This window comes from Taudactylus pleione, unplaced genomic scaffold (genome assembly GCF_031769625.1).
Source record: "Taudactylus pleione unplaced genomic scaffold, aTauple2 ptg000386l, whole genome shotgun sequence".
NCBI classification, from domain to species: domain Eukaryota; kingdom Metazoa; phylum Chordata; class Amphibia; order Anura; family Myobatrachidae; genus Taudactylus; species Taudactylus pleione.
Genome location: NW_028284787.1, coordinates 7,238,857 through 7,264,170, shown reverse-complemented (window position 1 = coordinate 7,264,170; position 25,314 = coordinate 7,238,857). Strand labels below are relative to the sequence as shown.

The following is a 25,314-nucleotide window of genomic DNA, read 5'->3' as shown; positions in this document are numbered from 1 at the left end:
CCTCTTATATAGTGCCCCCAGTAGTAGGTCCCCCTATGCAGTGCCCCCAGTAGTAATCAACCCTATGCAGTGCCCCCAGTAGTGCTCTTTATATAGTGCACCCAATAATAGTCCCCCCTATGCAGTGCCCCCAGTAGTGCCCTTATATAGTCCCCTCTGTGCAGTGCCCCCAGTAGTAGTCCTCCCTATGCATTGCTCCCAGTAGTGCCCATTATACAGTTGCCCCAGTAATGGTCCCCCCTATGCAGTGCCCCTTATGCAGTACCCCCAGTAGTAGTCACCCCTATGCAGTGCCCCCAGTAGTGGTCCCCCCTATGCAGTGCCCATTATACAGTACCCCCAGTAATATACTACCTATGCTGAGCCCCCAGTAGTGGTCCCCCTATGCAGTGCCACCAGTAGTGGTCCCCCCTATGTAGTTCCCTTTATATATAGTGCCCCTGGTAGTAGTCAACCCTATGCAGTGTCCCCAGTAGTGCCCCTTATATAGTACCCCCAGTAATAGTCCCCCCCATGCAGTGCCCCTTATATAGTGCCCCCAGTAGTAATCCCCCCTATGCAGTGCCCCCACTAGTGGCACCCTCCATGCAGTGCCCCCAGTAGTGCCTATTATATTGTGCCCTTATGCAGGCCCCCAGTAGTGCCCCTTTTACAGTGCCCCCAGTAGTACCACTTATACAGTGCCCCAGTAATGCCCCTTATACAGTGCCACTAGTAGTGGTCCCCCATATGCATTGCCCCCAGTAGTGCACCTTTTACAGTGCCCCCAGTAGTACCAAATATATAGTGCCCCAGTAATGCCCCTTATACCGTGCCACTAGTAGTGGTCCCCCCTATGCAGTGCTCCTAGTAGTGCCCCTTATACAGTGCCCCAAGTAGTGGTCCCCCTATGCAGTGTCCCTTATATAGTGCCTCCAGTAGTAGTCCCCCTATGCAGTGCCCCTTTTATAGTGCCCCCAGTAGTAGTCAACCCTATGCAGAGCCTCCAGGAGTAGTCCCCCCTATGCAGTGCCCCCAGTAGTGCCCCTTATATAGTGGTATGTGGTATCGGTTGTTTTGCAGAATTCATACTTGGGTATTTCCATTTGCGCTTCTTAAATCAATCCATACCCTTCACATTTAAAGCACAAAAATAGCAGTCTTTTGGCTCACACCACATCATAGGTATGCCGAAATTAAGTCCTTTTCGATCACCTTTAGTCCAATTGAGGAGTGAATCCACGCAGGTTTTACAAACTTTGTGAGGCACCCAAATCTTGTCTTGCTAGCTTATGTGACATACAAGATAAGCCTGATACGCTTGTTTTACGAATACAGTTATATTTTTTCTTTCTTTTGCAACACTATATTTGCCACAAATAGAAACATCAGGATTGTTAGTACACCGTCTCCAAGAAGAACAAATTTTTACAGTGAAAACGTTTGTTTCACAAATTCAGTGCTACCTCCCAACAAAAGCCAAGGACTTACTGAACAAAACAAGCCCAAACAGAGGGAAATTTGTTGTGGTTTGGACAGAGAGAGGGCCGAACAAAGGAACAGGAGGATTGCTAACTGCATCACTCGGTCCTCTCTGTTGCTCCTCTCTGTATGCTGAGTAGAGGCGTGGCTGCGGTCTGAGGATGTCCCAGCAGGCTCAGCAGTGCACTGCCATGCCTCCTCCCAGCGTTAGTGAGGAGATATGAATGTGTTGTGTTGCTCCTCTCTGTATGCTGGGAGGAGGCGTGGCTGTGGTCTGAGGATGTCCCAGCAGGCTCAGCAGTGCACTGCCACGCCTCCTCCCAGCGTTAGTGAGGAGATTTGAATGTGTTATGTGTCTCAAATGTGACTACCAGCTACGTTATCACAAATAAAACAAAGTGTTATTGTTGAAAGAGGGTAGTTGTCAAAAAGCAAAGCTAAGTCGATTCTGCAGGCCTAGACTACTAAGGCACTTCAAATGGAGAAAATAATAGAATTTTATCATTTTTCATTAATTTGAAAACTGGAGCCAATTCAGCTATAGCAAAGATTTAATGCAAAAATAGGACCTGCGAGTACTCTCAAACCGATCTTAGGGTCTGATTCAGGAGGAGGCGTGGCTGTGGTCTGAGGATATTCCAGCAGGCTCAACAGTGCACTGCCACGCCTCCTCCCAGCGTTAGTGAGGAGATATGAATGTGTTGTGTTGCTCCTCTCTGTATGCTGGGAGGAGGCGTGGCTGTGGTCTGAGGATGTCCCAGCAGGCTCAGCAGTGTCCTGCCGCGCCTCCTCCCAGCGTTAGTGAGGAGATATGAATGTGTTGTGTTGCTCCTCTCTGTATGCTGGGAGGAGGCGTGGCTGTGGTCTGAGGATATTCCAGCAGGCTCAGCAGTGCACTGCCACGCCTCCTCCCAGCGTTAGTGAGGAGATATGAATGTGTTGTGTTGCTCCTCTCTGTATGCTGGGAGGAGGCGTGGCTGTGGTCTGAGGATGTCCCAGCAGGCTCAGCAGTGTCCTGCTGCGCCTCCTCCCAGCGTTAGTGAGGAGATATGAATGTGTTGTGTTGCTCCTCTCTGTATACTGGGAGGAGGCGTGGCTGTGGTCTGAGGATGTCCCAGCAGGCTCAGCAGTGCACTGCCACGCCTCCTCCCAGCGTTAGTGAGGAGATTTGAATGTGTTATGTGTCTCAAATGTGACTACCAGCTACGTTATCACAAATAAAACAAAGTGTTATTGTTGAAAGAGGGTAGTTGTCAAAAAGCAAAGCTAAGTCGATTCTGCAGGCCTAGACTACTAAGGCACTTCAAATGGAGAAAATAATAGAATTTTATCATTTTTCATTAATTTGAAAACTGGAGCCAATTCAGCTATAGCAAAGATTTAATGCAAAAATAGGACCTGCGAGTACTCTCAAACCGATCTTAGGGTCTGATTCAGACCCGCTTGCTAGATGCGTTCGCACGCTGCCAAAGTATGCAAATCCTGCGATCACACGGCAAGGTATTAGCAAGCCCACTATGTCTTGGCGTGCGATCGCGGTGTGTACTTAGACACCCACCAGCCTGTATCGGTAACATCAAGTACCATTAGAAACGTACACAGCACTTGGGGCTGACCATACCTTACCGCAAGCACTGCGAGTGCTTCAGTGTGTAATTCAGCCATGTGACGTGTACTATGATGATGCGTCTTAATTATGCACGCCTCTGAAATGGTGTTAAGAAGCTCAGACACGCCTGCGTTCGCACCTCCACTCCCCCATTTCCATCGACCAACCCTGTCACCACCCACAGACGACTCGTCCTGTCACTCAAGCTAGCGAGGCGTCGATGCACAAGGGGCGATGGTTCGCGCACGCGCACTGCGATGCATACTCATTCGCACATTGAAAACATCGGCAGGCTACGTGCGAACACAGCCTAGTGAACGGGTCTGAATGAGGCCCTTAAATCTTTGGCAAGAAAGAAAAAATATTTTTTGCTCCCCAGTGTAATGGTGCTCCAACTGATATCTATTTAAAAAATTACAGTTGGATGCTGATTGGCTGGAGAACCATTTATCATATGCAACAAGTTTTATCACTCATTGTGAATGAGAAAACTCATTGATAAATAAGGCCCCACATGTCCTGGTGTAACTGAAGTGCATATTTATTTATCCTATTTATTTATTTATTTATGTTATTTATTAATCCTAACATAATCCTGGCACATATACTAACCTTGCAGTCATGGTTGTATCTTGGTACGCATCTAATAATAATTGGTCCATATGATATAACTAGAAATTATGCACATGAAACTTCTTTCTGTTTTATCGTTTCTAACAGTTATCTTTATTTTGCAGGTCGTTTACATTACTGCTACTTTTCCTTACATTATTCTATCTATATTCCTCATTCGTGGGTTCACACTGCCTGGTGCCATTGATGGACTGCTATATCTATTTACTCCAGACGTAAGTTTCTAATTTGTAAAACTTTTAAAAAAAGATAATTTGTTTCTTATTTAATTTAATTTAAGTAAATTGATTTCTTTCAGAATATGAAAGGCCTCATTTAAGAGTAAAACCAGCAAGAAGGTGTAGCCTAAAAATATGCAGACAGATTTAGAGATGGAAAGGGTCTCAACTGAAGAGCTGGCATTTCGTGTTATAGTACATACAAAATCAGGCAGTGTTTTTCCTGCATTCCACAAAATAGTATTTGCACCCTCAGCATTGCAATATGGTTTGTCCAGATCCAAATTTGCACATTTTGGGGCTGATGCATAATTGAACATAAGTCTACAATTGCTCCCTCATTGCGCTCATTGAACTGCAGTAAATGCGGATATTTTGCTTGTATGCACCTGTGCAACCACACTGCCCCATACCATACGTTAAGTAACATAATTACCAGGGCTCATTTGCACCAACCCTATCCATTGTGCAGACAATCGTATTTATGCATGCGCAATTCCACGGATGCACTCTCAAATTAATCTAAGTGAGAAGCAGTTATTGTACATCCTAATTTAGCCTACTCAGCTGTAAGTGGAGATGCAGATGAAATGCTTATAACTGTCCATCATCCTTACTTGCGTAGGTCCTGTACTATGTGCAAAAACATATGTTCAGGAAATGGATTTGTGCTCAACTCTGCATCAGGTACTGTAGATTTGCTCCCAATTCCAAGTCTAAAAATGTAAACATTACCATTGTGACTTAACATGACAAATGTGAAAATCAAGATGATTAGTTGGTATAAATAAGTATTTTTCCCTGCTTTGCTTCTGTTATCTCAACCTGCTCCGTACTGGTACAGAGTGTGACCTAGTCACCTAGCTTATGTCTGACTACCAGCTTTGTGTGCCATCCCTGCTTATGTCTGACTACCAGCTTTGTGTGCCATCCTTGCTTATGTCTGACTACCAGCTTTGTGTGCCATCCCTGCTTATGTCTGACTACCAGCTTTGTGTGCCATCCTTGCTTATGTCTGACTACCAGCTTTGTGTGCCATCCTTGCTTATGTCTGACTACCAGCTTTGTGTGCCATCCCTGCTTATGTCTGACTACCAGCTTTGTGTGCCATCCTTGCTTATGTCTGACTACCAGCTTTGTGTGCCATCCCTGCTTATGTCTGACTACCAGCTTTGTGTGCCATCCTTGCTTATGTCTGACTACCAGCTTTGTGTGCCATCCCTGCTTATGTACATCCTTGCTTATGTCTGACTACCAACTTTGTGTGCCATCCTTGCTTATGTCTGACTACGAGATTTGTGTGCCATCCCTGCTTATGTCTGACTACCAGCTTTGTGTGCCATCCTTGCTTATGTCTGACTACCACCTTTGTGTGCCATCCTTGCTTATGTCTGACTACCAGCTTTGTGTGCCATCCCTGCTTATGTCTGACTACCAGCTTTGTGTGCCATCCTTGCTTATGTCTGACTACCAGCTTTGTGTGCCATCCTTGCTTATGTCTGACTACCAGCTTTGTATGCCATCCTTGCTTATGTCTGACTACCAGCTTTGTGTGCCATCCTTGCTTATGTCTGACTACTAGCTTTGTGTGCCATCCCTGCTTATGTCTGACTACCAGCTATGTGTGCCATCCTTGCTTATGTCTGACTACCAGCTTTGTGTGCCATCCCTGCTTATGTCTGACTACCAGCTTTGTGTGCCATCCTTGCTTATGTCTCACTACCAGCTTTGTGTGCCATCCTTGCTTATGTCTGACTACCAGCTTTGTGTGCCATCCTAGCTTATGTCTGACTACAGCTTTGTGTGCCATCCCTGCTTATGTACATCCTTGCTTATGTCTGACTACCAGCTTTGTGTGCCATCCTTGCTTATGTCTGACTACCAGCTTTGTGTGCCATCCCTGCTTATGTCTGACTACCAGCTTTGTGTGCCACCCTTGCTTATGCCTGACTACCAGCTTTGTGTGCCATCCTTGCTTATGCCTGGCTACCAGCTTTGTGTGCCATCCTTGCTTATGTCTGACTACCAGCTTTGTGTGCCATCCTTGCTTATGTCTGACTACCAGCTTTGTGTGCCATCCCTGCTTATGTCTGACTACCAGCTATGTGTGCCATCCTTGCTTATGTCTGACTACCATCTTTGTGTGCCATCCCTGCTTATGTCTGACTACCAGCTTTGTGTACCATCCTTGCTTATGTCTGACTACCAGCTATGTGTGCCATCCTTGCTTATGTCTGACTACCATCTTTGTGTGCCATCCCTGCTTATGTCTGACTACCAGCTTTGTGTGCCATCCCTGCTTATGTTTGACTACCAGCTTTGTGTGCCATCCTTGCTTATGTCTGACTACCAGCTTTGTGTGCCATCCTTGCTTATGTCTGACTAACAGCTTTGTGTGCCATCCTTGCTTATGTCTGACTACCAGCTTTGTGTGCCATCCCTGCTTATGTCTGACTACCAGCTTTGTGTGCCATCCTTGCTTATGTCTGACTACCAGCTTTGTGTGCCATCCCTGCTTATGTACATCCTTGCTTATGTCTGACTACCAACTTTGTGTGCCATCCTTGCTTATGTCTGACTACCAGCTTTGTGTGCCATCCTTGCTTATGTCTGACTACCACCTTTGTGTGCCATCCTTGCTTATGTCTGACTACCAGCTTTGTGTGCCATCCCTGCTTATGTCTGACTACCAGCTTTGTGTGCCATCCTTGCTTATGTCTGACTACCAGCTTTGTGTGCCATCCTTGCTTATGTCTGACTACCGGCTTTGTGTGCCATCCTTGCTTATGTCTGACTACTAGCTTTGTGTGCCATCCCTGCTTATGTACATCCTTGCTTATGTCTGACTGCCAGCTTTGTGTGCCATCCTTGCTCATGTCTGACTACCAGCTTTGTGTGCCATCCCTGCTTATGTCTGACTACCAGCTTTGTGTGCCATCCCTGCTTATGTCTGACTACCAGCTTTGTGTGCCATCCTTGCTTATGTCTGACTACCAGCTTTGTGTGCCATCCTTGCTTATCTCTGACTACCAGCTTTGTGTGCCATCCCTGCTTATGTCTGACTACCTTCTTTGTGTGCCATCCCTGCTTATGTCTGACTACCAGCTTTGTGTGCCATCCTTGCTTATGTCTGACTACCAGCTTTGTGTGCCATCCTTGCTTATGTCTGACTACCAGCTTTGTGTGCCATCCCTGCTTATGTCTGACTACCAGCTTTGTGTGCCATCCTTGCTTATGTCTGACTACCAGCTTTGTGTGCCATCCCTGCTTATGCCTGACTACCAGCTTTGTGTGCCATCCTTGCTTATGTCTGACTTCCAGCTTTGTGTGCCATCCCTGTTTATGTCTGACTACCAGCTTTGTGTGCCATCCTTGCTTATGTCTGACTACCAGCTTTGTGTGCCATCCTTGCTTATGTCTGACTACCATCTTTGTGTGCCATCCTTGCTTATGTCTGACTACCAGCTATGTGTGCCATCCTTGCTTATGTCTGACTACCATCTTTGTGTGCCATCCTTGCTTATGTCTGACTACCAGCTATGTGTGCCATCCTTGCTTATGCCTGACTACCAGCTTTGTGTGCCATCCTTGCTTATGTCTGACTATCAGCTTTGTGTGACACTTTAGCTTACTACTTGCTGCTTTGTTTTCAAATCTGGCTTTGTGCCATCCCAGTTTATGTGTGACCAGTGACGCCGAAGGGTATGTGGGGGATACTATTTACCAGTGCCCGGGCTTGTTGGAGGGACACTGGTTATGAGATGAGGGGGACAAATGTCCCCTTTGCTGCTCGTGTTGTATTTTGCAGTGCTATGCATAGAAGTTATTTTTTCCGGAGGGAACGTCACCACGCTTCCCTGTTTGGTCAGGACCCCCAGTACCAGAGCCTCGTTCAGCTCCCAGTGGCCCTGTGTCTGACTATCTGTCTGTGTGCCAACTTAACCAACATCTGTTGCTCTACATAGCTTGTATTTGAATGCACTGGCAATGCTTTTAGTAAACTGTGAACACTTGAAATTAACTGAAATGGCAATTGGACTTCATTTAAACACAATAATACAAGCAAATTGTGTCATTTAGATTAAAATGCATCTTCCAATGTATATAAAGAAATCCATTTGGCAAGGAAATCTCAGAAACATGAATTAAAGGGTTCACACTTCTGCTGTTCACTTCTTGGAACATTTCCCTACCATACACCAAGCTGAAACCGTTATATTATAATTATTAGAGATGTGTGCAGACCCCCGTGTTCTGGTTTTTGCTTTGGTTCTAATTCATTGTCATGTTTTGGTTTTGGTTTTACCAAAACTACCCTCAAGTGTTTTGGTTTAGGAACTGGATTTTTTTTTTAAGTGATATAATTTGGGCCTATTTTTGTTCCTAAAGTATTATTAACCTCAATAACATTAATGTCCAATCAACTCCAGTCAATTTTAACCACCTCACAGCTTACAATATTGTTTTCATCCATATTGGCCAGTGGCTGCAGCAAGCTGACTGGCTAAACTAAGCGACAGAACAGAGGCACAAACACATGGCAATTTAAAAAAAAACATTTTGCACATCTAGGAAACATAGTGGTACTAGAGTGGAAGACAGGATGGTGGTTTAATATAAACTATACAAATGCTATAGAATGTTTTCAGCAATCAATAACTAGAGCAGAGGCCTGAGGCCAGTACAGGTAAATCAGTGACCTGCGGCGAGGTCAATGGCTCACATATGGAGATGGGTCTGAGTGCTGGGAACCTGTTTCACCCCCTACTCACTGTAACTCTCCCCTCACTATACTAAGCTACAGTGTCCATTGATTCTCCCACCTGCATCACTGTGTCTTCTCTCGCTGCTGAGCTCTGATCTCTAAACACTGCAGTGCACTTCCTGGTCACTTGAAACATCCAAGGTGTCCATCAGTGCCCAAGGCATGCCCCCCATACTCAGAGGCATGTCTCTATTAGCTCTCTTGCTTTGCAGCTTACTGCCTGTGGTGTAGCCCCGCCCCTAGCTCTGCAAGACTGTCTGATGACTACACAGAAGCAAGGATGAGCTGTTGCTGCCTCATCTCTCTTCTCCCTGCAGTCCCAGGAAGCTCCAAAATGCTGTTGCGTGTTAACTACAAATGATTACAATAAACAAAGAAATGTTTATAAGTTATAAATATCTTCTTTGTAGTATTTTAATAATTTTTATATCAAATCATGACAGGGGAGGCTCTGCCTCCACTGCCTAGCCTGATTGCACATATCTGAGGTAAAAAGAGTATTAAAGCAGTTAATAGTTCAAATTAAAAAAAAATAATTTGTGGGATTGTGATACCCCACCAAAGAACCTTTTATAGAGACATAGGTGGTGGTATCACATTTAATGTGTGACACTGTGCTTGCTTTCCCCATGTTCCCTCCCCCTGCCTTCTGCAGCCAATGGACAACTTGGACAGTTATGCTAAAGGAAAGAATAGAATTTGCTCGTGCGGTAGGTGAGAGAGATTCGGGCACTTGTGCACCTGAAGAGACAGCTGACAGGGCGGCTGAAGGGACAGTTGACAGGGCGGCTGGTGTAAGCCCTGCAGCATGACTGGAGTTCACGGCTGTGTCTGTGGACTGTCTGAGTGGCAGCAGCCGGGGCAGTTCTTGGCAGACCAGTGCTTGAATCACTCATCTCCCTTCCATGACGGCTACTGAAGGAGGCAGGACCCAGAGGTGCGGCTCCCTTAAAGTGGGTAGAGCCGGAGGTAAACTGGAGGCACTTCTTCCTGATGACAGCTTGATCCCCAGGCAGCGTCAGCAGCGCAGGTGTAGCAGTGACCGAGGCTGATTGGGTGGAGCAGAGACTTCAGGCCGGCCTCCCCTCTGTAGCTATCAGTGTAGACGGCTGAACCAGAGCCACAGCTGTTGGAAAGAGGAGACTGTCCCGAGCCCTCCTTCCCTTCTATTGACCAAGGCATGGCTACAGCAGTGCAGAGGGTGCCAAGTTTTCATGTACTGACACCTGGAGCAGTCATTAAGAGTTTTGTGCTGAACTACATCTGAGGGGAAAGGAGCAGCCCTGTAAGTACCACTGAACATTTGCCCACTGCTTCCCTTCTATAGCCAGAACAGTAACCAAGCTATTAATTTGCTGAGGGGACTGAGACAAGTGATACTGCCCTATGAAGTTAGCTAAGGTCCCTCAGTGCTGGCTGATAAGTTTACTGATATAGACTTAAGGTGCCCATACACGGTGCAATTGGCACCATGCTCTGCGACGGCCGATCCAACGGCCGACATATTGGGTGGTCCCTACACACGGAGCGATCTGCTGCCCAACCATCCGATATGGCGGCACCCCCTTTCCCCAGTCACATAGCACTGCATGAGATCGTACATTGCATGTCCAGATCAAGTAAACATGCAGTAAGATCTGGAGGTGCGATGTACGACCCCACGGGAGCGTGCACTGTCCGATATCATGCCCACACATGGTATGATATAGCAGCAATATCGTACCAATCCATTGGTTCGGCGGCTATATCGCACTGTGTATGGGCACCTTAAGGAGTGAAACAACAATAGGGACAGTCACTACAGAAACCTTTACCTCAGGGAAGTCACTGCTGAAATTAATTCAATTAAGAGGCAAATGAGATTAAGGAACAATTCCTGCAAAATAAATGTATGACATTCTCGTAAACCCCTTAAACCAACGGTTTAGAGAGTCTTAGAGCCTGCAGCCCATAGGAAGCATCAGCAACACCAATATCACTAACCTGTGTCAGGATAAATAAAGACTGGGATAGTATATATTACATTTACAAAACGTAATTATATGTATATTGCTGTGTAGAGTTATTGCTTATCACCAATTGCTTACTTCTTATGGGTGATCAGAAAGTTATATGTCTGTGGAGGATCCAGCCAAGATGCCGGCAGATGGGATGGCGGATGTCAAGATACTGACGCGGAATCCTCACGCCCATCCGGAAGAGATCAAGATACCGACATTGGCATTCCGAAGGTAAGTATGCAGGTTAGGAGTAGGGTTAGGCCGGGGATGGGGGGGGGGTTAGGTTTAGGGACCTGCCTGGGTGGGTTAGGCTCTAACTGGGTAGGGTTATGGTTAGGCTGAGTAGAGGGGGGGTTAGGGTTAGGCACCACCTGGGAATGGTTAGGTTTACAGTGCGGGAAGGGGAGGTTAGGGTTAGGCACCACCGGGGGGAGGTTAGGACTAGGCATCACCGGGGGAGGGTTACGGGGGAGAGGGGGAGGGTTAGGCTACCAATTGGCCCTTGTCGGGATGCTCACCATCGGGATGCCGCTGACGGTCTTCTGACCGTTGCCATCCCGTCCACCGGAAAATCATACTGATTCTGCTTGTGGTGTTAACGCTGATGATAGAGTTAAGTGATAGGAATTCCTGAGAATTGTTATTGGAAAATATTTATAAAGTGTTGCAGAAATATAAGATACTGTGTTACTGTGTGTAATTTGCTGTTGTTTAACCCTTGATTAAGAGGTTTAGGATTCGAATTAAAGAGATCCAGATAAATAGAATTAAATGCTATTTTGTCCATTGTGTCATTCATTGTGTTGGGATTGGGGTCCAAGACAGCACCCACCACACTAGAGTATCACAGGATGCCCCCCTAATTCCATAACCAGCCCTGGACCTTTTAGCCTGGTCTGGTCATGGAAAATCAGTGGAAAAACCGGCATGGGGTTCCCCTAATTTTCCATTTACCAGCATAAGGCTGAACCAGCCAGAGTGGAAATGCCAGAATGACACACAGCATGGGGGCTCCTGTCAAAGTCTTATTCCAGCCTCAAACTGGTCAGCCAAGGCCTTACAATCCTTGGAAATTGGAGACCTCCCCCAAAAAATGCGGTTCCCCTTCCGAGGGCTCTTCCCTGCATCCCTGGCTGATGGATGCAGGGGTAATGTGTTAATTGAAGTAATATGATTGTTCTTCAAATCGAAACTTTTAGCCCCACTGTGAAAATATTAAACAAAACACTGTACTCACACACCGAATACTGTAAATCTTTATTACACATTAACTCACACACCCGCACTACACTACATATGTAATACCCTGCTATGTGAAATATTACACCTGACACTGTGCATCACTTCTGCACTGCATGTGCATGTCATGTCGGCAGCCTCTGCAGCTGGTGAAGAGGACAGGAGCAGGTCACATGATCAGGGTCAGGTGGTAGGGAAGTGACAGTTTGCAGCTAGTGGCAGTTAGTCCGGCCCGAGCGATGCTGCGAAGTGGTGCTGAGGACGGTTTTTTGGAGAGGTACCTCAGGCGTAGGAATCTGTGTACAACAGCGCTCCTGTCAGGTCTGCAGAGTTTAGGACTTTGATACAGGCAACTGATCTGAGGGATACTAGAGCTGTTGAGGAACGGAGGGCTGAGGCTGACCCAAAGTCTAAGGTGGGAGTTGCCAGAGAATAGATTACATGTAGCTGCTCCACCCCTCATTGTATATGAGGGTTCATCCTATTCTGTGAGACTTGAGGTAAATTGCCCCATCCATACAGTGCAGTGACCCAGCGACTGGCAGCGGGAGAAGGGTGTAGTTTACAGGCAAAGTTTTTACCTCAATATTTAAATTGGATAGTGAAACAACTTTATCCTAACAGTGACTTTGTTTCAATAAGGAACTGCAGCAACTTATGAATCACAGCCAGTTATCAGCTTGTGACAATAACAAAAAGTAAATGATACTAAGTATGTGCACCACCGCATCAGCTATTTAGTTGCAGCTAATAGGACTATTGTAATAAATGGTGATATGGACTTTCAAGACAGCAGATAAGCTTATAAGGATCTAAACAAAATGTATTGCTAGTATTGTTTTACATGTGCTACAAAGTGTCAATAATATAGTGAGTAAGTAAAGGTAAAAGGGAGCAGTTATAAAAGTTAGCAGCCAAGGATATAAAAACCAATAGATAGTAGTATAGTTAATTAATTTATACATTGTACTGCAGAACTGTGGAGGTAGTTTGTATATTTGTTTAAATGAAATACAACATTTAAAAAGAACAAGTATCCCAGCATTGCAGTCCAGGGGGTAAATTTACTAAGAATCGAGATAGGTCGAAATTACCATCTCGGGTGAGTTATTAATTTTTTCCCTGCTTGCAAATTTACTAAAGGCAAAGTCGGGTGAGTTAGAGAGAGATTTCTCTCATCTCACTCATAAAAGTCGGGTGAGATAGCAATCTCGAATCTTATCACCATCGGGCCAAATCGGAAGTACTTTTCAACTAAAACATACATCTCTCAAATTTACCAAAAACTGGGATGACAAGCTTGGGTGAGATAGGAGCAAACGCTCTGTCAAAATCACGTTTCAAACTCAACCCCCTGAGCTGCGAGATGGTCAGAAACATACACAAATCATTGTGATTTGTGTATGTTTCTTTCTGTAACTTGTAAAAATAGGGATAATTTGTAAAAAAAAAAGACGTGAGGTCCCCCCCAAAATCACTAACCAGCCCCGAGCTTGCCAGCCTGTACAGGTTCTTAACATTACAGGGAAAAAAATGTGTAGGGATCCCCTGTAATGTAAGAACCAGCACAAGGCAGCAGGGACAGAGCTGGTTTTAAATATATGGAGTAAAAAAATTACGTGGGGTCCACTGTATATTTAAAACTAGCCCTGGACGCTTTCTAACAGGGTGCTGATGCCACAGCCAGGGGTGCCCTTTCACTGGGCCCCCCAACCGCAGCATCAGCCTTGACCATTAGTCAGCCCAGGCCAGGGATCCCTGGGGAGTTGGTGACCCCCCTAATAAAGGGGTCACCCCCTCCATGGCACCCCTGGCCTAGGCTGACAGCCCGGGGCTATCCCCGCCATCCCTGGGCGGTGGATGGCTGCTTGATAGTGTTTGGTGTAGTGTAATAAATAGATTTATCATCCTTGTCTTTACAGTGGAACTACAGGTCCCAGCAAGCCTCCCCCGCATGCTGGTACTTGGAGAACCACAAGTACCAGCATGCGGTGCATTAAGGGCCCATTGTTACCTGTAGTTCACCTGTAAAGAAATGGTTAAAAAAACACCCCTGGAAAATAAAGCTTTATTACATACATACATACATACATACTCTTGAAACAAAACAGAAAAGAAATATGCCCGCGCTCGGCTTTACCCATATCATACATGGTACCAGCAGCATGGCAATATTAATGCCATATATGTATACAAAACAGAAAAACTTTTGCTATCGGCGCTAACAATAATATACTGCAAATTTATGTGTGTGCAGCAAATAAAACAAAGGGGATTTTGTCATGATTTGATCAAAGCATTTAAGCCTGCAGCCCAGCATCAAGGGACCCCATTTTTCTGCAGGTCCCTAACACTAGCATATATGCCTAGCACATCATTACATTGCAGTTAAATGTACTCACCTCCTAGATACAGAGGGACACATCTCTACAGGGCTGGCTGTTAGCCACACCCAACTAGGCTTTTTATAGCCTTAACTGAAAGCCCAGGGATGGCGGGGATAGCCCCGGGCTATCAGCCTAGGCCAGGGGTGCCCTAGAGAGGGTGACCCTTTTATTGGGGGGGTCACCAACTCCCCAGGGATCCCTGGCCTTGGCTGACTAATGGTCAGGGCTGATGCTGTGGCTGGGGGGCCCAGTGAAATGGCACCCCTGGCTGTGGCATCAGCCCCCTGTTAGAAAGGGTCCATTGCTGGTTTTAAACATACAGTGGAACTCACGTAATTTTTTTACTCCGCCTTGTTCTGGTTCTTACATTACAGGGTATCCCTACACATTTTTTTCCCTGTAATGTTAAGACAGGCTGTACAGGCTGGTAAGCCCGGGGCTGGTTAGTGTTTGGGGGGGGGACCTCACGTAATTTTTTTTAAGACATTTTTCAAATTTTTACAAGGGAAAACAAACAAGCAGCAAGCATCTCACTGATATTGCTGGCTGCTAGCTCGGGAGAGATTTGCAGAGAGAAAACACTGCAATCTCGGGTGAGTAATCTCCTACAAACAGAGTTACTCGGGAAAGATATCTCGTTCTGCTTCACCATCGGCAAACTCGTTTAGCCTCAACTCGCCTGTTGGTAAATTTGGTAAAAGAAAAGGGATTAAATCACCAGAATTTTGGTGAATTCCAGTGAGATAAATCACTTTGAAAATTGGGACCACCTCAAATCTTAGTAAATTTACCCGCTGGACTGGAGTTAAATAAACTTTTCTTTTTGTTTATAACAATTGTCGGTCACTGAGCTTGGGGTAATGGTGATGTCCTTGCCTCTCTGCCAAAGTGTGGTCTTAGCTAAGAGTTGTCACAGAAGGAAGAAGTGAGGAGGTGTCTCCACTACAGAGGTAAATCCAGTTTACACCCACTCCATTAATTGTCCTCCCCTTGGTGGGGTATTACACATACAGTAATAACATACTCCCTGAAGGAGGTTGATCCTAATCTCCAGCAGAAGTTCTAGGTCTTGGGGAAATGACAAACAATTCGGGACCCCACAGACAGGCAGCGGACAGTGTTGATGGCAGCGGACAATGATTGCCTGATGGCAGTAGTCGCTGACTGACTGCCATGGTAATGGCTGCTCCATTATAGTCCATGGAGCTGACCGGAATGACCTGAAGTCATTTTGGGTGGCAGCGGCACTGCTCATTGCCTGTCTGTGGGGTCGCGAACGGTTTGTTATTTTACCAAGAACTAAGACTTCTGCTGGAAAGAGGACCAACCTTCTTCAGGGAGTAAGTAAGTACTGTATGTATTGCGAGTGCGGGTTAGTGAGTGAATGAAAGTGTAAGAAAGATTTACAATATTCGTTGTTTGAGTACTGTGTTTGTTTAATAGTTCTTTCACAGTGAGGATACAAGTGCTACAGGCCTGCTGGCACTTACACTTCTACAAGTGCAAAAGGACTGCCTGGCTATTACCTGTAGTTCTGCTGTGAAAAACAATATTATTACTTCAAGTAATCCATTACCCCTGCAGCCACCAGCCAGGAATGTAGGGAAGAGCCATGGGCTTTCAGCTTAGGGCTGGTTAATGCTCAGGAGGAGGGACCTCATTCTTTTCTGGCGGGTCCCCACTTTCCGAGGATTGCCATCCCTGGGCTGGCCTGCTTGGGATTGGTTTAAAGCTGTGACAGGAGGACTTTGCGCTTTGCATCCTCCTGCTGTGGCATTGCCACCCCGGCTAGATCAGCCTAGTGCTGGTAAATTGAAAGTAGGGGGTACCTCATGTCGCATTTTACTCCGATTTTCTATGACCAGACCATGCTAAAAGGTCCATGGCTGGCTTTGAAATTAGGGGGGGGCCACACCGTTTTTTAAATTAAATTTTAACTATTTAACTGCCTTAAAAAAAAATCCTAAGAATCAAAGTGATCTGAGCATGCTTCTCCCAAACTCGCCTGCTCCTCCCAAGCCTTGGCGCCCGGGGAGGAACTTAGATGGAATCCAAAACACGCAAGTTAATTTTTTTAATCCAAGTTCCGTACTGACAGCAGACCTGAACCTCTCCGATGGTCTATCTTTATAGCAAGGATTCAGATAAGCTATAATTTGTATTTTAAATGTATGAGCAAAATAATTTTTGTGTTTGGGTTTGGTTAATAAAATCTGTTTTTAAACATAAGGTTAAAGGTTTTATATTTGTTTTGAGAGAAAGAACATCAATAAAGACTACTGTTATGCTAGGTACACACTTAGAGATATTTTGAATGATTTGCCCAATTCCAACAGATCGGAACGACAAATCGTTAAATTCGTTAAGTGTATACATGTCTACCCTCCTGGAATTCGCGGGAGGCTCCTGATTTTTCGGGTAACCCCCTGCACCCCCGGAAGGGTAGGCATTTCTCCCGTATTCTGCCCACATCCTAGTGAAGTGGGCAGAATGGGGAGAATTTCCGCGGCGATCGCGGATCTCTGTGCAGGGGGCGGGGATTAATGATGTGATTCTTCATGATTCGCGTCATTTTGCTCCGCCCTCTATTTAAATTTGAGCCAATCGCGGCACTTTGCTGTGAGGGGTTGGGGCTTAATTTTGCGAATCATCAGGCCCCGCCCTCCTGCTTGTCTTACCCGGGCATCTCCCGGGAACAGAAATATAAAGGTAAGCAAGTATGGATAAGTGTATACTGGATCACCTAATGCGTACCGGCCGCCCGATATGTTGGCCCATCGGCTGGGGGGGGGGTGTCACCCGTCGGATCATTGGGTAGACAACATTTAGTGTATACCCAGCTTTAAGACAATGTATACATGCAATTTATATGGAGTAGAAATTATGTGCTTTTGTGCTTCGTATAAGGTTCAGGACTAAAAGTGGCTGGTGTTCTACTCCACTTTATTCATTCTATTTCCTCTGCATGAGAACAGGTTATTTATATTTAAACAATTTCTCGGTATGTGACTCCTCTTTTGTGTTGTACTGTATAAATTAATGGAATCCTAGCTCAATAGTATCAAGTAAAGACACAGGGCCTGATTCAGACCCAGACGCTATTTGCGGACGGTCGTTCCTAAAAAGGGGCCGGCTATTTAAATTGTGCGCTCGCTCATTGCGGTTTGTTGATGCCTCTATGTCTGAGCGAGCGAACGAAAAACGCACTCGCTATTTTGTAAAGACGCCCCTTTGCCGTTCGCATCACACGTCATCTCCGGTATTTATTAGATTAATCGGGAACATCGAAAGGCATCTGAACTGCTCGCAGTGCTTGCGGTAGGTTTTTCCTACCGCAATCACTGCGAGCAGTTCAGGCTAAAAGACAACCAAGTGACGTGGTCAATGACCATCCTTTACTAATTATGCACTCCCATTAAATGCCCTTTTTTCAGGATCTCCACTCGCCCGTTTTCAAGAACCTTCCCCTGTTACCACCCACAAACGGTACATTCTGTCAATCAAATTAGCAGTCCCTCGCTGTTTTGCGAGCGCTCGATTTCCGACCGCAATGACTGGTTTGCACATGCCCTCCCCTATTTGAATATTGGACTGCACTGCAGCCCACCTTTATAGCCGCCACTAAACAGACAATGAGCTTACAGTCCCACAGCACTTGGGGCATGTTGCTTTGTCACCCAATCACCTCGGTTGAGAAGAAACATGTTACCACTTTTCACCCCCTTAAGGAGTTATATTTAAAAAAAAAAAAAACCCTGCTTAGTTGGTGCTTACATCATAGAAGGAATATACTCCCCGAATTTTATGATTCTAGGTCAAGGGGTTTCTCTGTCAGTCAGGACATTGCACAGGGGGAGGAAATATTTTAGCCCTTTTCACCCCCTTAGGAGTCGAATTTATCCCTGCTTATTGGGTGCCTACATCATGAATGGCATATACTCCCCGAATTACATGTTTCTAGGTCCAGGGGTTTGGGCTAGGCGTTGAAGAGTCAGCGAGTGAGTCAGGAGATTAGTCTGTCTGTCTATCTATCTATCTATCTATCTATCTATCTATCTATCTATCTATCTATCTATCTATCTATCTATCTATCTATATACAGTGCTCGAAGTGTGCTGGTATGTAACGGTATAACATACCGGCACTTCAAGCTCTAAGCAAATACTGCAGCTGCAGTCAGGGGCGAAACTTCCGCCGGTGCACTGCACCGTACCCAGCCCATCAGCCACTGGTCAGATCATCTTCATTGTTGATCTGCGGCAAGCGGTGGAGGATGGTTCCCGCTGGACCGGTTGGCTTTGGCAGGGGGATCACCGCAGAGTGGACTAGTAGTAGCTGCTGTGAGCCCCTAAGGAAATCTCCGCAGGAGGGGGGCGGAGCCAGGACTCATGACATCAGCAGCAGCCACACGAGTCTCCGGCGGCGCAGCACAGTCTCTTCCAGCCGGCCAGCCAGATGCTGAGTGATCCGACCGGCAGTGGCCTCCGCTCGTCTCAGTCTCCTGCCTGAGGCTGCTGAAGCAAGGCTCTTGCTGCTAGAGTTGCAGGGCGCTTCAGCGTACACAGGTCAGTGTGGCATGGGAGTACCAAGATGGAGTGGACTATTCTGCATGCATCTCTCACCGGCTGCACAGAGCCAGCCACCATATATGCAGCTCAGCCTGGCCCTGGTGTCTGCACTGCAGGGATTATGAGGGGAATAGGGGGCACAGTGATATGGGGTAGGAGGGGGGGAGGGGTCTGTGTAGGCTCTGTGTCATGTAGTGTGCAACAATGCTACAAGACAAGGACAGTGTCTGTCCCCTGCATACACCATACACATACTAGTCTATGCCTTATGTGGCACACTGCCAGTCTCCTACATATAACATGTACTATGCCCTATGTGGGCACACTGCTAATCTCATGTATATATTGTAACATATACTATGCCCTATGTGAGCACACTGCCAGTCTCCTACATATAACATGTACTATGCCCTATGTGGGCACACTGCCAGCCTCCTGCATATAAAATGTACTATGGGCCTGATTCAGCTTGGATCGCAAGTGCGAATTCGCACGCAGCCGGTCGATTGTTTCGCTCTATGCATGGGTACGCATTACAGTGCGCAAAATGGTCACTGCCATCTCAGGGTATAAGTAGACCCAACGCGAACTGATTGACAGGAAGTGCCTTTTGTGGGTGGTGACGGGGAGGTGGCAGGGCGAATGCAGGTGTACCTGTGCTTTTAAAACTCTGTTATAGGGGCGTGCATAATTAAGCCCCTGCATCTGCATACTGTACGTAGCCAGAGCTGTAGATTCCAACAGGAAGTTTAGCAATGTCTGAGTGAGGGTCAAGGTCAACCACAATTGTGCATATGGGTCAGATTGTTCTCATGTTACTGATATTTTCGCAGTCTAGCAAAGTATTAAGGCTCTGGGTAAAGGGAAGGGGGCATCTTTATGTAGTGCTGTGGCGGCAGTGCAAATGCATTCATTAGAATATTTTTTGCAGCGGCCGGGTACGTAGTGTTCACTCTAGGTCCGTCGCCAGGTAGGGCTTTTCCCAGTCACCCTCTGCCCATCACCCTATGCCTCTGTCCGTAACCCTGTGCCTCTCCCCATCAACCTGTGGCTCTCGCCATTACCCTCTGTTCATCATTTTCTTCCACTGGCCGTCAACCACTGCCCATCTGCCTATGTTCATCGCCCTCTGCTATTCTCCCTGTGCCTCTTTCACCACCCTCTGCCTCTGGCCATTACACTCTGCCTTTCAAACTCTTCCCATCACCTTCTGACCATGATTCTTTGCCTCTGCCCATCACCCTCTGCATCTGCCCATCACCCTCAACCAGCAGACCCATCTGTGGAGTCTCCGAGAAGCACCATTGAAATCATGTCCTGTTGAGCTCAAAGGGGGCACAAATTATTAATTGATTAAAGGTAGAATAGATTATTAATATTTGATCAAAGGGGATTATTATTAGACACTGGGATGTTGTCATTTTTTGCACCAGGGCCCACCACTCACAAGTGACTTTGAGCCCGATCCAGACCCGTTCACTAAGCTGCGGTCGCCCACAGCCGAAAGGGGCCGGGTAAGCAAATTTTGCCTGACTTAAAGACGCCCTCAATGTCTTAGCGTGTGTCGGCTAAGCGATTGCAAGCTGGTATAATGCCGTCCCCTTTCCCTTTGCAGCACACGTCATCTCCAGGAAGTGTTTAAGACCATCGAGAACCATCAAAGGCAAATGCGGTGCTTGAGGTAGACCCTAGGCTATCACAAGAACTGCGAGTGCTTCAGGAAAAAAAAGCAAGGTGACATATACAATGATGCTCCACTTTAATTATGGACGCCCTTTAGTTGGTGTAAAAACGCCCCGCCACGCCTGTGCTTGTGCAAGCACACCCCGTGTACATAGACCTGCCCCAGCCACCACCCACTGACACCCTGTTCTGTCACTCAAACTACCACTTTGGAAGTATGCAAGAGAGCGATTGTTTCGCGATCGCAATGACTGTGAACCATACGCATGCGCAGAACACAAAAATCGGCAGCTATCGAGCGATCGCGGCTTAGCAAACGGGTCTGAATCAGGCACTTTGTGCGGCTGGCAGAGCCACAACTCAATCTCACTCAGCAACACTGCGGAGTCCTGTAATGTGCTGCCGCCAGCCTATGTGTGACCTTACTTCCTCCCGTCCCCCACTGCTAGTGCTACCCTGACAGCCATTCTGTGACAGGGCAGCCCCTCATACTGGCCGCCGTGGTGACTATTTGTGCGATTGGCTGAGCCCTGAAGGTCGCTCCTGCTGCTTGGCCTCTTAATTGGGGCTTCCCCCCTTCCTTGTACCACATTTGCTGCCACTGGCAGACTGCCTCCTTCTCAGCTCTGTGTGACACATGGCCACACACATATTAATATTGAGACATAGGTTCTCAAGGTGTTGACTTGAGTGTTTCTTCATCAGATTCATTAGGGCCCTGCCAGCAGTACGGGTCCTGCAAATTCAGTGCTCAAGATGATGGAAGTACCATGGGGGGAGGGTACAATATTTTTACAGAGGCTCAGGAACTTCTCTCCTCCAGCTGGGAGTGGTTGACGGTGGGGTCTGTTCATTGAGGGAGAGGAGAGGCTATATCTGGGCAACCAGTGAGAGGTGTGAGGGGAGGGAGCAGGGCCTCCCAACAGCTCTAGGTCTCTAGTTGACTTAAGCTAAACAGACTAGCCTGTTTATAATATATACTGTGTATATATAGTATATATTTTATACAAATCAGACACCATGTGAAGACTAGCGGTCCCTTCCTGGCTTCCAGGTGCTTGCGTGATGACACAAGACACACGTTGGGCTTCAGGGGATTGCGACCGTTATAGTCATGTGTATATAATTGTGCCAATTCCTTACTCTCAACTGTACAATGTACCTGCCTATATAGTGGTATGCAGATAGAAGTTAGTAATGCTTGTTGCTGTTGATCAGCTCTGTGCCTTCACTCCCCCATGATCATCTTACCACAAATATAAAATAGTTAACAATTTGTGAAGGCAGAGAGATATTATTTGGTGGTGCCAATAAATGTCTTCACAACAAAGACATGACATCTTTTGAATACCATCTCAGTTTGATTACTGGACACAGGGCCTGATTATCAGGAATCTGCACGTGCAGTGGGAGCGGGGGTCTCGCACCAAAGGGGGCGTGCTGTTGATGGTGACTGACAGCACGCCCCCTTTGGTAGGCGTGCCTGGGGCGTGGCTGCCAGACGGAGGCGTTCCCATGGGAATGCCTACCGTCTGGGTCTGGCTCCACTGACATCACTAGTGAATGACATCACTAGTGAAATCACTCCTGGGCTTGCGGCAGCGAGACCCTACCGCAGGGTCTCGTCGCAAGCCCGATGGTCGCGATGGTCTTGACCATCGCGACCATCGTCATGGACGCTCGCATAAGCTGTGGGTGGTCACCCACAGCTATGCGAGCGTCCAAGAGGCCGCTCCATTTTCAGGTAGGAGGGCCCTGATTCAGAGCGAGCGCTCTGGTCAGAGCGTCCGGCTCTGAATCAGGCCCATGGTCAACAATAGTCCTTGTTCTGCAGTGAGCATGATACTGAAGTAAAGCACAAGAACAATAGCTACACCAAGCTGGCAGATAAGCACAAGCATGACTGGGCAACCTGAAAGTAAAAGCCTCCTCTAGAACCAAAAGTTAGTGTTCTTCATTCTTTTTCACTAGAACTATGTCAGTGAATCTTGTTGTAATAAATATTTGAATGCCTATTATCAGTGCAAGAAAACAAATTCACAATTTTCGTATCTGTTAATTTGTAATAACCGTATTGACCTATATAGTTACAGCTGATTATTTTTTTGTACTGCAGATGGCAATTTTGAAGTCTCCACGAGTATGGCTGGATGCTGCTACCCAGATATTTTTTTCCCTTTCATTGGGTTTTGGAGGATTAATAGCATTTTCTAGTTACAACCCAGAGAAGTAAGTATCTTCCTATACTCATTGTATGTGATATGAACCTTCAGCGTGTACATTTACAGCACTGCCTAACATTATCCCCCATACATACAGTATGCATGCCAACATGTAATCTAGGCAATGTTCTTTTAATGAAATGTTACATGTAATAGTAGTTCATAATATCACTCAGTTATAGTCGGTAGGCATTGGTGAATGGAGTGATTTCTGCTCTTGAAAGGGATGTAGTTAGCAGACCGGCGGACGGCATGCCGCCGGTCTGAATCCCAGCGGTGGAAGCCCGACACGGGACTTAACATAGGCGTCGAAATACAGATGCCTATCTTAATCCTGACGCACTAAGTGGGGAGGGTTAGGTTTAGGCACGAAGGGGGGCGACTTAGGGTGTAGGCACTAATGGGGAGGGTTAGGTGCAGGGTGGGGTGGGTTAAGTTTAAGCTACAAGAAGGGAGGGTTAGTGGGAGAAAGGGATGCTGCTGTCTGTATTTTGACCGGAGGCATCCCGACTGCCGGTATTACATACCCATTCCCCTTGAAAGATAGAGTTATATAGCATCAGTTCTCAGGGGCTGCAGAATGCTGCATCAATGCAATCATTACTATGGGATCTGCATTATAATAATCAATCATCAATGACTTTAGGTAATTTACTAAAAGAACAAAGACGTAAATCAATAATTCACCACATACAGTAAGCAAATGCTGTCATTTATTTTGTACTTTTAACAAATCTTTATTTTGTTAGCCATATTGGTAAAGCTGACCTTCAGCTCAATGGTTTATTTATAATGGGTGCAGGGCGTATGGTGCAAATCACAAACCCTGCGCCCATATATAGTTATACTTACCTTTCTGCAATCTCCGGAGTTATACGTCTGCTGGTGGCCCAGTGCTGCAGAGCAGAAAAAATCACAGGGAAATGGGAAAGTGGCCAGAGGTGGAGTTAGGTGCCAAGGTGCCCGGAGCAAGGGTGTGTTGCAGCGCCCCCTCACCTTTAATGAATGATGGCGGGCCAACATGTGTTCGGCTGGCACGATGTATAGTTCCATCACATTGTACCATCACTGGGTACACACATCGCATAGTGTGTACCCAGCTTTAGACAGGGGTAAATTTACTAAGAATCGAGTCTGGGAGAGTTTGCTTTTTTTTTTCAATTCGATTAGCTTCACCTAAACTCGGGTGATTTGAAGCTCCTGAGACTCTCAAATTTACAAAGAAGGAGGGTAGCTGAGAGTGAGATGGCCGATGGTGAAGCAGAATGAGATTTCTCTGCTGAGTAGCAGGTTTTGCAGATTTCTCCCCCAAATAGCAGGTTTTGCAGGAGATGACTCACTCGAGTTTACAGTCTCTTCTCTCTGCAAAACTCTCCAGAGCAAGCAGCCTGCACATATCAGTGAGATATGTGTAAGCTGCTTGTGTTGTCCCTGTTAAAAAACGGGTTAAAAGTGTTTTTTAAAAAAATGGCATAGGGCCCCCCCTTCCCCTCCCCTAAAGCTTAATCAACCCCAGGCTAGTCAGCCTGTCCTGGTTTCTAAGATTACGGGGAACAAAATGTGTAGGGTTCCCACGTATTTTAGAAACCAACACTAGGCTGCAGGTCCAGTCCCAATTTTAAATATGGGGGGAAAAAAATTGTGTAGGGTCCCCCCTATATTTAAAACTAGCATCAGACCCAAAACGGCCGGGCTGTAATGCCACAGGCCAGAGACCCTTTCACCGGGGCTCCGGGTCCAAAGCATTCTCAGCCCAAGGCGGTCAGGCCAAGCCAGGGATCTCAGGGGAGGTGGGGACCCCCCAAAAAAGGGGTCGCCCCTCTCCCTTAACCCCAGGCTTGGTCTGAAGCCTGGGGCTCTTCCCCGCACCCCTGGAGTATTGGGTACGGGGGTAATAAAGTGGGAAAAAATAAGTAAACTATTGTATTTTACAGTGAGACTACAGGTGCCAGCATGCCTGCCCTTTGGCACTTGCGGAACTACAAGGACAAGTGCTAACTGGTGACGTGTACAATGACACTGCCTGTTAATTATGCATGCCTCTGAAATGGCGTTGAAATACTCAGGCATGCCTGCGTTCGCACCTCCACTCCCCCGTTTTTACTGCACTACCCCTGTTACCACCCATAAAAGGCCTCTCCTGTCACTCATTACACTGGGCTGTCTTTGCTGGGTGAGCGAGCGGTTTGCGATCGCACAGAGTAGTTCACGCACGCGCAGAACGAAGCATGCGCATGCGCGTAAGCATACCATCAGGCCGCTTGCGAGTGACTCTGAATCAGGCCCTTAGCCCACTGTTGTATAAACAAGTACTTTGACTCTGCAGGCCATAGCCCACCGTGTATGCAAGCACTGTGACTCCCTGGGCTGTAGCCCACTGTGTAAACAAGTACTGTGACTCTGCTGGCCATACCGCAATATGTATACAAGCACCGGTACTCCTTGGGCCGTAGCCCTCTGTGTGTCAATAACACACAAGTACTGTGACTCAGGGGTCTATTTAGTGATAAGTGATAAGAAAGTGATAAG

General features: G+C 46.6%; 1 protein-coding gene across 1 annotated transcript in view; it reads left to right on the top strand.

Moving 5' to 3' along the window:
* LOC148507711 (sodium-dependent neutral amino acid transporter B(0)AT3-like) overlaps positions 1–25,314 on the top strand; it is a 136,787-nt gene that overhangs the window by 40,863 nt on the left and 70,610 nt on the right. Inside the window, exons 6-7 of the mRNA XM_088445673.1 lie at positions 3,808–3,918; positions 22,680–22,792. Coding sequence (XP_088301799.1) covers positions 3,808–3,918; positions 22,680–22,792 — 224 coding nt within the window. The remainder of the gene's footprint in view (positions 1–3,807; positions 3,919–22,679; positions 22,793–25,314) is intronic.